Below are 16,602 nucleotides of genomic sequence, written 5' to 3'. Positions count from 1 at the left end.
TGATCTCTGCCTTCATGTTCACATAGTGTTCTGAGGGTCTGTGTCCAAATCCCTCCTTTTTAGAAGGACATCAGTCACATTGGACTAGGAGCCCACCCTACTCTGGTATGACCCCACCTTAACCAATTACATCTGAACCACCCTATTTCCAAAATAAGGTCACATTATAAGGTACTGGATTCAACCCATATTCCTGTTCAACAGAACTATTTGACAGTAACCATACCTAATGGTGATGGTTTTACCCTGAGTTAGTCACTTTCCCCCAGTATCCATATGAACAGAATACAAAACACTTGAAATCAGAAAGGAAATCTTTGTGTTAAAAGTTAGCTCTGTCAGCAACGATCGTGATGTTACTTTCTCAGCCTCTCTACTACAGGCTAGCACTCTACCTTATATTCAGCCCAAACATGGATAACAGCTCCTTTTCTTTTATCCTTTCCCTCCTATTCCATGAGAAAAGGTAGAATTTCCAAAGGAAATTTGATTAAAAGCTAAGAAAAGAAAAACCGGTGAGTTTAAAGCACAGATTTCTTTTTTAAATGTTTATTTTTTTGAGAGAAAGAAAGAGAGCATGCACGCATGCTCGAGAGGTGGGTGAGGACCAGAGAGAGCGGGGCGGGGGGTGGGGGGGTGCGGAGAAACCTAAGCAGGCTCCATGCTGCATGCTGTCAGCACAGAGCCCAACAAGGGCCTCTGTGTCATGAACCGTGAGATCATGACCTGAGCCAACATGAAGAGTCGGACGCTTAGCTGACTAAGCCACCCAGGCACCCCTAAAAGCACAGATTTCTGATCCCAAGGAAAGTAAATCCTAGCCTTGACTAGGGCTAATTTAGTCCCTCTTCCAAGTTGAAGTCTTCTGTGGTCTCTGCATATGTTGTGTATTCAATAAGGTCTGGCTGGTGGGAACACCAGACTGTCAGTTCTGCATAAGTTCTCGGGACTGCTCATGTTACACTCCCCAGGAATCATTTTTGCCTCAGAAGGTGCTCATGTCTGGCCTTGTAAACGTCCACCTTGTAAACATCAGACTGGTGTCATCCCAAACACTTAACAGGACTGTGTGCAGATTTTTGGAATTCTTTCCTTTTGTAGTTACATTTTTTTCTGGGAATGCCCACAAATCCCAGGAACGTTGGTCTTCTTGATTTCTGCCTCCTCATTTCAGGAAGGTTCAGTTTCCCCTCCTTGGCCATAGTCTGGGACTTACCTTCTGGCTGAGAGCCCAGAAATTCAAGTGTTCCTCTTATCTGTTTCCCTCTTCTTAGTGGTGACATTTCTACATTGTCTGCTATCCTAGTGTGAAAATAGTTGGTTCAGTTTTCTAGTTGTTTTTGCAGGGTGTAATTCCAATCTGACCTACTTTTTCATGACACAAAGTGAAAGTCCCCCTTACGTATGTTTTTGAGACATTTGGCCCTCATACATAACTAAGTTAACTGTTCTAACAGAAGACAGTGTTTGCAACTCGTTTAAACTCTCCAGAATTGTGGGCTTGAGAATGGATGGTTTAAATTTGGTTAACCACTGTCGAGTTAACTTGAGTGTTACTGTGAAAATACTCACTTGCATTCGTAAGGTAAGTGATGTAAAATGAATTATGGATTATTGATTATTTTTGCACATGAGGTAGTTGGTGAAGATGTAGAAACAGCTGTTCTCTATAGTCAATAATACAGTGCTAAACTAAGAGGCCTGAGGTTGCCCATGAGTCCAAGAAGATAGTGTTACATATCAGGGATATGTGGGGCAAGTGTTTATTAGCCAAAATCTAACAATAGATTCCTGAGTTTACCAATACTTGTACAAAGTGAAATCCTCAGGACCTAAGCTTCAAATCTTTTCCCATAAGGAAATCCATTCCCTTGTAGTGTCACCAAAAAGTGCCTCAGCCACCTTCTTGCTCTTCCTGAAAAACAAAATTTCTGAAAAAGGCAACAAAGCTACTGATAACATGATGCAGTTTGTCCATGTTAACTCAGTTATAAAAGCCAGAGACTGAAGATTAAAAAAAGTTATGGTGTATCTCCTTAATGGTCTACAAGGCATTAATTAGTATCTTGTTTTCAAAAGCACATATAGTAATAATGGGATTAGAAAATACTTGTCAGATAATGCCAGTTTTTAAAGTTATAACATGAAACTGTAAATACAGTGTGATAATTTTATGTAAATACATACACACACATAAAATGGGAATAAAATCCACCTAAACATTAGTGATTATTAATATGGGTAATGGGATTGCTCATAATATTTACTCTGGGTAATCAGATTCCATTTTTATCATTTATGTATTTTTATGTTTACCAAATTTTCCATGTCAAATATCTATTTTTCTAATAAGAAAAAAGTTTTTTTTAAGTTTATTTATTTTGAGAGAGAGAGACAAAGCATAGCAGGGGACAGGCAGAGAAAGAAGGAGAGAGAGACTCACAAGCAGGCTCCGTGCTGTCAGCACATGAACCGTGATCATGACCTGAGCCAAAATCAAAAGTTGGACGCTCAACCAACTGAGCCACCCAGGTGCCCCAGAAAAAAAGTTATATTTTAATTTTATGGGACATCACTGAAAGAACAGTATTGCTTAAAAATAAATTAAAATGCTGATTTAATTAAAAAACAAAGGAACATTGAAATGCATAACTGAATTTTGATTGCTGTGATCTCATCTGTTTTCTGGATGGCTGAACGTTTACTTATTTATTTTTCTTTTCATTTTAGATCAGCATCAAGGTGATAGTACAGGACATGCTCACTGGTATTGAGAAACTTGTTAGTGTGGCTTTCTCTACATTTGTAGCCAAACCAGTTGGAAAAGAAAAGGTAAATTTTCTGTGTGAAGAAGTATCTATGATGTAATTCAGGGACATAGTAATGATTGCATCAGAATTATTATGGAGAAAAAGACATTTCTTGTTACTGTGCAGTATGCTTTCCCAAGATTTTTTATCCATCAATATTTTTGTAAAATTTGTCCTTCTGTGGTAATACAGTGTTAAGAACCTTAGAGGAAGGGAGATGTAGTCAGTTTGTTAAAGAGGAAAAAAACATTGTGTTTTAAATGATCCAAAGTGCCTATCAGTTTCTTAAAAATAGTGTTTACTGGGTTAGTTCTTTTCTTTTATGGTTATATAACTCAAAATTGAGTTAAAATAATTTTTTTTTTAAAAAGCAAGAGCAGTTTAGTCAGCACTTGCATATTATAGTCCAATCATTTGTTTATACCTGAAGGAAGAACGTCAAAGAGGCTGAACTATTGAAGTTTAGAAATAAGCTTCAGGGCATATGGAGTAAAAACAACCTTAAAATATATGCATTATTCTGATATGTGTATGTGTGCCCAGCAGGCCTGCCTGGCTATGGGCCCAGAGCAGCTTGTCTGTAGTCTGCTGGGGGTTTACTCATTGTTTCTTGGCTTTCATTTTTAGGATCAGGGGGAGGGTCCCCATTTAGTCTAAAGGTAATAATCCAATTTAGAATTAAATCTCTCACTGCAAGGATCACTTCAAACATGGGCATAGTAGCTTCTTCTAGTTCCATATTGAAGCAACAAGGGGTACTTCTTACTCTGCAAAAGTGTTCTTCAGCCTGCATCCAACTTTAGAGCCAGGACAAAGCCATATTTTCTCTGTACCCAACAGAGATGACAGTAGGGCAGTACTCACCAGCAACTCCTTACTTGGGCCAACAGGCAAAGATCTAGATGGATCTGACTCAGTCAGTCCATCCTGATGCCTGGGTGGCAGGTGTCCCTGAAGAATTTTGTGCACCATGGCACTTCTCCCAGTCTCTGTCCAATATTAGACATTCAACAAGACATATTCATATTGCCCAAGGGCATTCTATTTGAAACTGAAGTTCATATCAGCTAATACTGAAAATGCAGCTTTCTGGGCTATGTCTCAGACCTACTGAATTAGAATCACTAGTATAGGAACTTGGAATCTGTACTTTGGCAAAGCATCCCAGGATCCTATGTTCACTAAAATCTAAGACATTGAGATGGGTCTTGCAAACCATTGTTTTTTTTCCCAGAGTCCCCCCAAATCTCCAAACCCTGAGAATGAGAGACTATGGGGGTGATTGCAGATTTTCCATATCTGAGAAAAAGTGACAGAAAGGAGTCCACATCACCATCCCATCCTGCTCCTTCCATGGAGAAGAACACAAGGACTATCGTTTTTCCTCTCAAGCTTGAGACTTCTCATTTTGGCTTCAGGGACTCATGAAATAAGAATACTATCGTAACACTTCAGTTAAACCTGTCCTGAGCCTGAAGAAACTTTTTGTGAGAGCATTTCTGGGAAGTCAGATGCCTTATGGTCCTGCCATTATAGGTTGGCTCAGATAACCTTTACTGTAAAACAGCTTTCCCAAACGAATTATTTTCCAGTTAGTAATGTTCTTGTTCAGGGGCACATCACAAAGAGAGCCACAAAAAGTCAGTGGTTTGGTATGAACCAACAGGCGTACCTGCATCTGTATCCAAAGTGAGTTTGTTCCAGGATGAGATGGGCAATGGTTAACTAGGCTTATTAGTTAGTTCATCAGTTTCATAGGCCGGATCATTGAAGGACTCACAGAACACCACAGGGTATGCTCGGGCAGGGCCTTACTAAACTAGAAGAGGTTGTTTGTAGGAGAAAGAAAGCACTGGCGAACAGCAGAGAAGTTTAAGACTTCAGGCATAGCTCTTGGGGTTCTTTTCCTTTATTATTATTATTATTATTATTATTATTATTATTATTATTATTATTATTTGTTTTTCATCATGATAGGTGTACTCTTTAATCCCTATCCCTTATTTCACCCATCCACCCACCCAGCTCCCTTGGGTGGAATTCTCTGTAATTAAGTCTGTTTCTTGGTTTGTCTTTCTCTCTCTCTTTCTCCTTTGCTCATGTGTTTTGTTTCTTAAATTCCACATATGAGTGAGATTATATGGCATCTGTCTTTTCTCTGACTGACTTATTTTGCTTAGCATAATACATTCTATATCCATCCACGTAGTTGTAGGTGGGAAGATTTCATTCTTTTTGATGGCTGAATAATAATCTATTGTATATGTATATACCACATCTTCTTCATCCATTCATCTATCAGTGAACACTTAGAATGCTTCCATAGTTTGGTTATTGTAAATAATGCTGCTATAAACATAGGGATGCATGTATCCCTCTGAATTAGTGTTTCTGTATTTTGGTAATAAATACCCAGTAATGCTATTACTGGATCCTAGGGTAGTTTTATTTTTAATTTTTTGAGGAACCCCCTCTACTATTTTCCACAGTGGCTGCACCAGTTTGCATTCCCACCAGCAGTGCACAAGGTTTCCTTTTTCTCCACATCCTCTCCTAACACCTATTGTTTTTTGTGTTGTTGATTTTAGCCATTCTGACAGGTGTGAAGTGATATCTCATTGTAGTTTTGATTTGCATTTCCCTAATGATGAGTGATGTTGACTATCTTTTCATTTGTCTGTTGGCCATCTGTATATCTTCTTTAGATAAATGTCTGTTTATGTCTTCTGTCCCTTTTTTATTGGATTAGTTGTTTCTGGGTGCTGAATTGTATCAGTTCTTTATATATTTTGGATATGAATCCTTTATCAGTTATCTAATTTGCAAATATCTTCTCCCATTCAGTAGGTAGCCTTTTAGTTTTGTTGTTTTCTTTATTGTGTGGAAACTTTTTATTTTGATACAGTCCCAATAGCTTATTTTTGTTTTTATTTCCCTTGCCTCAGGAGACATATCTAGAAAAATGTTGCTATAGCCAATGTCAAAGAAATTACAGCCTGTGCTCTCTTTAAGGATTTTTAGGGTTTCAGGTCTTACATTTAGGCCTTTAATCCATTTAGAGTTTATTTTGTATATGGTGAAAGAAAGGGGTCCAGTTTCATTGTTTTGCATGTGTCTATCCAATTTTCCCAACACCATTTGTTGAAGACACTGTCTTTTTTTTCCATCGTATATTCATTCCTTCTTTGTTAAAGCTTAATTGACCATGTATTTGTGGGTTTATTTCTGAGTTTTCTGTTCTTTGCATGGTCTTGAATTTCTTTCATCAGTGTTTTACAATTTTCAGAGTACAGGTTTTTCACCTCTTTGGTTAAGTTTTTTGATAGCTGTTTTATTGTTTGGGGTGCATTTGTAAATAGGATTGTTTTCTTAATTCCATTCTCTGCTGCTTTATCATTAGTGTATAGGAATGCAACAGATTTCTATACATTGTACACTGCAACTTTACTGAATTCATTTTTCAGTTCTAGTAATTTTTGGGTGGAGTTAAGATTTTATATATATAGTATCATTTCATCTACAAATATTGAGAGTTTCACTTCTTCCTTACCAATTCAGATACCTTTTATTTCTTTTTGTTGTCTGATTGTTGTGGGTAGGACTTCCAGTACCATGTTGAATAGAAGTGGTGAGAGTGGACATCCTGGTCTTATTCCTGACCTTAGGGGGAAGCTCTCTGTTTTTCACTCTCACAGTCCTTTTCAGTTATACAAAATATGCTTCATCTGGATGAAGATTGGAGAGCCAAGGCACAAGTTTACTAGGTGGACTTTTACACCCTGCTGGTCACATAACTAAAACAAGGTTGTATAGAGCTAAACCAGTGTGAGTTATCAAGTCTCTATATTCCTAAACAAATTAGACAAGGTACTCCAGGGGAATCTTAGACTTGAAAGCAGCATATTATGAATCCCTTAGCTATTTTGTAGTCTTGGCTAACGGTCAGTGCCAGCCTTTAGGTGTCCTGGAAACAAGCATGGAATTATTCCCATCCAGCTGCAGGGTGACTTTTTCATGCACGCAGGTTAGCAGACAGGCTTTTCTGACAGAGCTTGAGCCCTTCATTCTGCTGCACCATAGTTCCAGATTTCTGGAGGTCAATTAAAGCTTTGTTCTGATCTACTGATTCTTTCAATTTGCTTATTAGACAGTGTTTTCACTGTGTGATGAAATTTCCAAATTAGAAATCTCTCTCAGTACATGATACCTTTCTCGAGTACATCTTTATTCCCTTCCTTTGAGATTTTAATTTTGCAAAAAGTAGAAAACATTTCATAGTAAGGATTCAGCGGATTCAAAGTTCCTCTCCTCATTCATTAATTTGAAGAATTTTTTATTCTGTAGGCCTGTTGAAAATTTTAAAAATCAGGGAAAATTAATATTTGGAAAACTCTTTAAAGCATGTATTATATGAAAAAATAATTATGCCTATATTGACTTTTTTAGTTTAAAAATATTTTAAGAAAAAAACTTAGTCAAATAATATGTGTGAAAACACCCAGGAATGGTCTATTTAAAAAATTTTTTTAACTTTTTTAACATTTTATTTATTTTTGAGACACAGAGACAGAGCACAAGCAGGGGAGGGGCAGAGAGAGAGGGAGACACAGAATCCAAAGCAGGCTCCAGGCTCTGAACTGTCAGCACAGAGCCCAACGCGGGGCTTGAATCCACGAACTGCAAGATCATGACCTGAGCCCAAGTCGGGCGCTTAACCGACTGAGCCACCCAGGAGCCCTCACACATCATTGTTTTAATAGCAAAATATTGAAAACAATATAAATGTTCACACAGATGATTTTATAAGAAAAGAAAAAACGTTCATGATATTTAACTTTATAAATGCAATTTTCTAAAAACCTCCTGGTTATACCATACTGTCCCTGGGAGAATCAGAGTCTTATTTGGATAATTTCAGTCCCTCACACACTATAGGAAAACTGGGATGGCAAGGTCATGGTGAGAACAACCATCCTAACTATCTTGCTATTGATTCAGGAGATGAGCACCCCTGTATCTAGAGACTGGGAAAGGGCTGTCACTGGAATGACTGATTATGGCAGAGGAAGTGGCATCCCTCTGGACTCAGAGCAAAACTAAAATGTGCATAAAAAATACACTGTAAGGGCACTTCATAATGACAACTATGATATAACAAGACTAGATCTTTCTACTGAAGAAAGAGATGTACACATAATGTATTTAAAGAAGATTATTACTGGTGGCTCAGTCAGTTAAACATCTGACTTCGGCTCAGGTCATGATCTCATAGTCAGTGAGTTCGAGCCCTGCATCGGGCTCTGTGCTGGCAGTTCAGAGCCTGGAGCCTGCTTTGGATTCTGTCTGCCTCTCTCTCTGCCCTCCCCTGCTCGTGCACTGTCTCTCTCTCTCTCTCTCTCTCTCTCTCTCTCTCTCTCTCTCTCAAAAATAAATATTTTTAAAAAATTTTTTTAAGTTTATTTATTTATTTATTTATTTATTTATTTATTTATTTATTTATTTTTGAAAGACAGAGAGTGAACTCAAGCCGGAGAGGAGTAGAGAGAAAGGGAGGGAAAGAATCCCAAGCAGGCTCACTGTCAGCACAGAGCTCAACACAGGTGCCAATCCCACAACCATGAGATCATGACCTGACCTGATATCAAAAGTCAGATGCTTCATGGACTGAGCCATCCAGGTGCCCCCAGAAATACTCTGTTTACTTGGAGTTAGAAAACAATGTAACATATCATTGGTTTTGCAAAATCCATGCTGCGCTTTTATAATTTAACAAGGCAATGAAAGATAAATGTTTTTCTTTCTCTAGATTCATTTAAAACCAGTCACACTTCTGACTGAGCAAGATCATGTGGAACATAATCTGGCTTCAGAGAGAAGGAAAGTTCGATTACATCACGAAGATACCTTTAAAAACTTGATGAAAGAAAATAGCGAGTTTGATGGTCAGTAAATCTACTTATGGGAACTTTAATTATATGACTGTGACAAGCAGAGGGGTCCTTTCTTAGAGTACATTTATTTTCACCTTGTTATTACAGTTCAGCCCTGGCAATGGTAGGTGTCTTCCCCAACAAACTCAGTGGCTGGAGAAGGAAGGGCCTGGCCAATTCAAAATATAACTGCAGATACCTAAGACCTCTTTAAATTGGAGGATCTACAGGGGAGGAGAGAGGAAAAGAAGGGTCACAGGGACCAGGCAGTCCTTATTGGTAAGTATGCACTCAGTAGTGACCAAAGAATGAAGGAACAACAGCACAGGGATATGTCCATCTGGTGCTTCACAGTTTACTAAGCAGGCTCTCTTTCATTACTTCATATGAACTGCTTATAATACCAACAGAGGAGAAAACTGAAAGTGAGCCGTGATGAGCCTTGCTAAAGATCACAGGAGCTATGAATGGAAGCGATAAGATTCTATTTCTGTTTCCTGGCTCTTCCCCCCAATAGCACTGTTTGATTAGCCAGAGTGTCTTAGTTCTCTGGCTGCGAACCCCCAGGCTCTTGGAGGCCTCATGGGGCCAGAACGGCATGGAAAAGAGGGCCACTTTGCCCCTCCCCTGCCCTTCCTTTACTTCTGACCCCATCTCCTACAGCCCCAGGGGAGATGACCTTTCAGGGAGAGCAAAGTGGTGAAGGGGAGGAAGTGGAGTGGTCTAGCTTGAGCCACTCTGCTCCCAGTGGTGAGACAGGAAGTTCCCAGAAGGTTCAACTCTCCTGGGCTCCAAGGCAGCCACTAGTAGAAGAGGAAGTAAAGGAGAGGAGAAAGGATCAGAGTGAGAATATTAGAAGAGAGGAAGGAAGAAGAGGAGACACAGAGGCCAGAGGAGAGAGGAAAGGCAGAAGCAGGGGTGACCTGTGTGTGGGCTTTATTCTGCCCTGCATGACATCATCATGGCCCGGGGACGACCTTACAGATGACCTTTCAGTTGGAAAAAAGTTTTTCAAAGGCTTCTATTCTTGCAGACCTTTTAAAAGACAATGCCCATTACCAAGCTACTTTTTAAAATTTTATTTATTTTGAGAGAGATCCTGTGTGCTCATGGGAGCGAATGGGGGAAGGGGAGAAAGGGAGAGAGAGAATCCCAAGCAGGCTTTGTGCTGTCAGCCCAATGTGGGGCTCAAACTCATGAAGCATGAGATCATGACCTGAGCCGAAATCAAGAGTCCCGACGCTTAACTGACTGAGCCACCCAGGCGCCCTACAAAGCTACTTTAGAAGAAATGAAGACTTCATCATTAAATTACTATGCTGAGAAGAGTCCATCCTTTTGTAAAGATGGTCTCTGTACCAAAATATATTTTAAATGCATTTTGCTAAAGTAATAAAGTGGCCAAACCATGAGAACAAGGGCAAACTACAAAGAAAATTCAAGGTGGAAGGAGGCAGTACATGAAAAGATAGGACTGTATCATGGAGGCTCTCCTAGGTCAAGTTAAGAGGCTTAAACTTTATTCTCTCCTTAAAGAGAGCTGATACAGATTTGGGCACACTTGTTGCATGATTAGGCTGGCACTTAATATGGTCATTCTGTGTAGAGGAGAAGAGACTATATGCAGGGAGACCAGGCAAAGGATGAGGAGTGGCTACTCCAGGCAGTGGTAGTATAGAAAGGAGGAGAAAAGTCCAAAACTATACAAGGGGTAAAATCAGTAGAATAGGGTCACTGATGGGGAGATGGGTGAGGAAGAACTTCAGGACAACTCTCAGGTTTCTGGTGTGAGCAACTAGCTAATTAATGGTAGTATCTTGAACTGAGGTCATGCATATGAGGGGCAGGAGAGGGGCAGTTTTGATGAGGTGGATGATGAGTTCAGTTTAGTCTCATGTGCTTGTGGAACAACCAAAAGGACAAAACCAGGCTGGGGAGATTTAGTTTGAGACACAGCAGCTTACAGATGGCAATTCAAATGAAGCCAGTACCTACAGTCACCCAGGGAGGGCTCATAGGGGCAAGAGGGTGATGGGCCAAGAGTGGAACCTGCAGAACATGGCCATAAGAGATGATCAGAGGAGGAGGATGGATCTACAAAGAAGACCTAGAGGGACTAGTGGGAGGGATGCAGCGAGAACCAGAGAGACTAGCATCATAAGTCAAGGGAGTAGAGTTACATGAAGAAATGAGTGGTCAACTGTGTTCCAGGAAGTGAGAAATAAAAACTGTCCACTGAATTGGGAATAGAAAAGTCATTCTCACATGCTACAGCCATTCAAATGTAGAGGTAAAATGATTGCAATTGACTTCAGTTTCAGTGTGTTAGGAAGTTGGGCAAGATCTCCCCTATGGGTCTGGTTCAGTTTAGAATTACAGATTTTTAAGGGGTGCCTGGGTGGCTCAGGTGATTGAGTGTCCAACTCTTGATTTTACCTCAGGTCGTGATCCCAGAAGTGCCACATCAGGCTATGTGCTGAGCGTGGAGCCTGCTTAGGATCCATTCTCTCTCTCTTTCCCTCTCTCCCTCTCTCCCCCTGTCCCTCTCTTCATCTCTCTCTCTCTCCTCCTCCTCTATCTTTCCTTCTCTCCCTCTTTTCCTCTCTACCTCTCTCCCTCAGCCCTCTCCCCAGCTTACACTATCTCTTTCTCTCTTTAAAGTAAAAAAAAAATACTTCAGAATTATAGATTTTTAGAAGTCTGTTTCTATCATGTTTCCTCTGATCTGCTGTAAAAGTGGATTGTTCTACATTCCTTTGTACAGTACAACTTTTAACTTAATTTTGTTGATTTTATCTTTTTAGAAATTTTACAAGCTTGCATGCCACCGAAGCAACCATAGAACTTAAAAGCAATTTCTCTTGGGGCGCCTGGGTGGCGCAGTCGGTTGGGCGTCTGACTTCAGCCAGGTCACGATCTCGCGGTCCGTGAGTTCGAGCCCCGCGTCAGGCTCTGGGCTGATGGCTCAGAGCCTGGAGCCTGTTTCCGATTCTGTGTCTCCCTCTCTCTCTGCCCCTCCCCCGTTCATGCTCTGTCTCTCTCTGTCCCAAAAATAAATAAAAACGTTGAAAAAAAAAATTTAAAAAAAAAAAAAAAAAAAAAAAAAGCAATTTCTCTTAATGTCAGAGCCAGACCCCAGAACTTTAAGTTGCCCTTGAGTGCGTGTTTTGTCCACCTGCTGCCCAGTGTATCTGATAGGGTTTGTCTTGAACTGGACAATACCTTCTGAAGGAAGACAGCTAGATCATCTCTGTTATTGAACAGTGTTTTTAGAAAACCCAGGGTTCTAACATTGATAGTAATATCAGAACTAATTGGAATCTCTTTTAAGATTTTGTGTGATTGAAATGCATATCATTGGAACACTAAGAAATTTTAGTTAAAATCATATGCTTTCAGAAGAAAAGGGAAACAGATGAGATTAGATTACATAAAAGCAGGACTTCTTTGGAGTGTGTTCTTGTACCACTGAGTCACTGTTTGGAGGCTTGGTATATAGGAAAAGACTTCATATTTGGAGCATTAAATTATTTTTTTAGTGAGAAATCAAATCTTTATGAGCATTATCCTGTGTTAATTCTTTCTGGTTGTGAGAAGGAAAACAACAGTTAAAATGACCTCAATTCAGGTCAAAGTTCCTGACCTGAAATTGTAGAATGAATGCAAAATTGTCCAAACAGAATGATGACACAATACTTAACGAACATCCAAAGTACAAGTATTGTAATTGACCTCTGGACAGGCATGGTCTTATTTGGAAGTCTGTAGAAAGGGTGAGGTTTGTTTACCATACTTGAGTACACAGACAGAACTGTGGCCTGACTTGGTCTCTGAGCCTAGGAGAGCTATATTTCTCCAATGATTGGCAGTTACCTGTAAATAAGCATGCTTCTACGCTGAGGTCACCTGTACTCAGTATATTTTTGCATCCATGTCGTAGGTCACCTGTATTCAGTATATTTCTGCATACATGCTTATGCATACATGACCTGCCCTAGTACCCACCTCTTTGTATCCCAGTGTATGCCATGTATGTCTTTATAAGAATCGAGTAGCTTTGTCTTTAAAGTTATCCCTCAGAAAAGAAGGAATTGCCTTACATTTGTGTCTTTACAATGTTTTCCATAATATATTGCCTACTCAGGTTTTTATTTTATCATTATTTTAAATTATTTAAAAATAGGTAGCACACATGCACAGGGTTAAAGTTCAAAAGGTATGAGGGCATTCAGTTAAAAGATAAGACTTCCAGAGCACTTTGGTGGCTCAGTTGGTTGAGTGTCCAATTTTGATTTTGGCTCAGGTCATGATCTCATGGTCATGGGATTGAGCCCTGCATTAGACTCTGCACTGATGATGTGGAGCCTGCTTGGAATTTTCTGTCTCCCTCTTTCTCTGCTCCTCCCCAACGCATACACATGTGCATGCTCTCTCTCAAAATAAATATTTTTTTTTTAAAAAAGCTACGACTTCCTGCCATCAGTATCTCCCAGTTACCCAGTTCCTGTCTTGAAAGACAACCAATATTACACACACACACACACAAACACACACTTAGAGCACAATATTCAAATAGCTATGCACTTTTCTTTTTTTTCATTTAACAGCGCATTTTAGAGATAGTTTATATTTATTTGGAACCAAAAAGCGAGAGATATTAACCTAAAAAAATCAGTACAGTTTTAGGTATTAATAGGACATCATCTGACAATGTCAATTATGGCAAAAAAAGAGAGAAAAAAGAAGTTGAAAGATTGAAGATTTCATGTGTGTTTAAATATCACTTTAGGAAGCAGTCCAATTCTGATTACAGCAATATGGTGGATTTGGTGTCTAGAACAAGCTAAAATTTCTGGATAAAATATTTACAAACATCTTTGCAAACACATCTCAGCAGGAAGAAGAATAAGAGAAAATCTTGAAGTCCGGCCATAAGTGGAAAACACAAATTTGCTTGGGACTCTGTAGATACTAGAAGACCTAGAACTTGTGTTTTAATGGGCCTGCATAGGCTCAGGAAACAAAGCCAGTGGCTCATGAAAGGTGAAAGGTTGAATCAGGGAACCTTAAATGGAGCTGCAAACCTAAAAAAATGATACTTTCAGTGAGTCAGTTGAAAAAAATCCCAATCCTCAATGAGCTTTGGTAGGGGTGCTTTCCTATCTCATTGAGACCTTAACCCTAGGTAAAACGGGTGGGGTTGGGGATGGGGGGACCTGTTTTCCTTTGAGAATTCAATCACAGGTACATTCTTAGGTAGATTTGGTATCAGAATCCACATCACTTGTTTGTACTGAAACAGACCAAGAGAAATTTATTATGAAGTGGCACTGTGTTACAGTACCCCCAGGTGACTGGCAGCCACAAATGCAAACCTCTGGAGACATAACTTTAAGCCCCGCTCTAAAGAATTCCCACAGATACAGATCCAAGGCATATGAACTCCTAGTCAAAAATCCTGAAAAATAAAAATAAATAAGTCACCAAAATCTAGAGGAATCACCTTCTGAAGGTGCTTTGGGGAGGTGGCCCCCCTTTGAGGAGGCCCACAAAGACTACAATTACTGCATTTATCATATAAAGAATGTTGAAGTAAAAACGTTAATATATTTTAAAGAAATAGAATCAAAAGTATTATTCAGGAATTAAAAAAATTACCTAGAAGGTTTGACAAAGAAAGAGAATTTCTATACAAAAATATATATAATAATTTAAATTTAAAACTCAACGAATGAATTAAATAGCAGATAAGACAGTAACTGGAAGATAGATCTGAAGGAGTTACCTAGAATGCAGATGGATGGGCAAAGAATTGGGAAATATATGAAAGATTTGGAGACATAGAGAAAGGAGTAAGAAGTCTAACATGCATCTAATCAGAGTTCCAGAAAGAAAGGATAGAAGAATGGGAGAAAAATAGCACTTGAAGCAAATGACGTAGACATTTCATTCAGAGGTAACAAGAAAGTTTGGTATCCATATGAAAAGATGATGGACCACATTAATCAGGGAAATCCAAATTATAACCAACATAAGATATTTCACACCCACAAAACTGGAAAAATTTGAAGAGTCTACAGTATTGTTTAAGTGAAAATGCAAAGCAGTAGGAACTCTAGTAAACAACATACAAAAGTGTACATTGGTATACTTTGTTACCTAGAAAATTCTGTTGAAAGCAAGGACTATGAATGTGGAATAAATCAGTAAAATTAAGTTCATTCATTCATTCATTCATTCAATAAATATTTACTGAGTGCTCATATTAAGGAATTATATTAGAATTTAAAAAGAAAATCAGTTCTTGTCCAAAGGAGCTTCGGATCTAGCGGGTCAAAGATCACACAAAGAAAAATAAAAGTATAGTTATAAAAGAAAGATGCATGTGTGAGCTCATAAATGGGAATTAGCTATTAGATCTGGAAGGCTTTCCTGAGGAAGTGTTGACTGAGATGAGCCAACATAGTGTTGAGGTGGAAAAGTTTTACTTTATAAGCTTCTTCTAGCTGGTCTGGGAATTCAATTGTCATGAGACAGATTAACAGGAGAAAATCAAACAAAAGTTTAATTACAGGATACTGCCTATATACATGGGAGAGATCCAGAAAAAAATGAGTAACTCATTGAAATGGCAAAGCCAAAGACAAAAGATGATATTGAGGGTGGTGGGTCAGTTATGGGAGGTTACCGAGGAAAGCACAGTAAACAAGGATAAGGTCATTTTGTAGATTTAAATCATTGTCTTCTCTGGTAAGTTTCTAGATTTACAGTCATCCCCCTCTTTCTGGTACAGCAAGGGAAATATGCTTACAAATAGAGATTTTTCTTATATACATAAATGTCTCTTACCAAAGGGTAATTTCTACTGGGTTTTCAGAGCTTCTCTATGGTTTCTTAAAAATAATAAGCCTAAAAGAAGCAACATGCCAAAGAGGCATATCTTGAGGTGGCAAAATTTGCTCCCCTATAAAAATAGGGGATAAGAGATAAGTGGAAGAATGTGATGGTGCTGCTGATAGAGCAAACAATATGTGCAAATTCCCTGATGTTGAAGACAGTACTTAGTTATAGGACTGAAAAAAGGCCCTCATAGCTAGAACAAAGAGAAAGAGTGAAAGAGAATATGATGGGAGGAGAGTGGTAGTAGTCGCAATCAGACTCGCTGGGACTGGAGAAGTAGACAGACCAGACAAGGAAGGAAGGACTTCCCTAGCCAAGGGAAGGATTTGGGCTTTTATTTATTTTTAATTTAGTTTTAATGTTTTAATTATTTTTGAGACAGAGACAGAGTGTGAGTGGGGGAGGGACTGAGAGAGAAGGAGACACAGAATCTAAAGCAGGCTCTAAGCTCTGAGTTGTCAGCATAGAGCCCAATGTGGGGCCTGAACTCAGAGCCTTTGAGATCATGACCTAAGCTGAAGGCAGCCACTTAACCAACTGAGCCACCCACGCGCCCCTGGGCTTTTGTACTAGGGTGTTTTTGGAAGTTTCTGACATGTTTTCAAGTAGGAGACTGAAATGATCAGTGAAATGAAGGGGAAAAAAATTAAAAGACCATCAATTAATTATAAATCTAAAAATTTCATGAGGAAATGCAGTTCAGGTCTTTGTAGCCACACTTCTCTGCTCACTTATGTGTGACTGTGCCAAGAATGGCCCCATTGCCAGTTCCCAACAGCTGCCTAATCTATGCTCTTGGGCTGCAAGCTCAGCTCTGCCTCTGACGGGACAACCGGGATGGTCCCCCTGATTTGTAAATCCTCCCTCTACTTCCTCAACAAAGGCACACAAGATTTAGGCCTAGCTGATGATTCACTAGATGATGCAAGACGCATAATTGAATACATTTTACTGCTTTGCAG

General features: G+C 39.2%; 1 protein-coding gene across 1 annotated transcript in view; it reads left to right on the top strand.

The window, feature by feature from the left end:
• ACOT12 (acyl-CoA thioesterase 12) overlaps positions 1–16,602 on the top strand; it is a 48,670-nt gene that overhangs the window by 16,384 nt on the left and 15,684 nt on the right. Inside the window, exons 4-5 of the mRNA XM_047088572.1 lie at positions 2,731–2,832; positions 8,617–8,752. Of these exons, the coding sequence (XP_046944528.1) occupies positions 2,731–2,832; positions 8,617–8,752 (238 nt within the window). The remainder of the gene's footprint in view (positions 1–2,730; positions 2,833–8,616; positions 8,753–16,602) is intronic.

This window comes from Lynx rufus, unplaced genomic scaffold, assembly GCF_022079265.1.
Source record: "Lynx rufus isolate CCGP_SWC_20201006 ecotype Redwood Valley unplaced genomic scaffold, mLynRuf1.p SCAF_1, whole genome shotgun sequence".
Classification (NCBI taxonomy): domain Eukaryota; kingdom Metazoa; phylum Chordata; class Mammalia; order Carnivora; family Felidae; genus Lynx; species Lynx rufus.
This window is presented reverse-complemented; position numbering and strand designations above follow the sequence as displayed.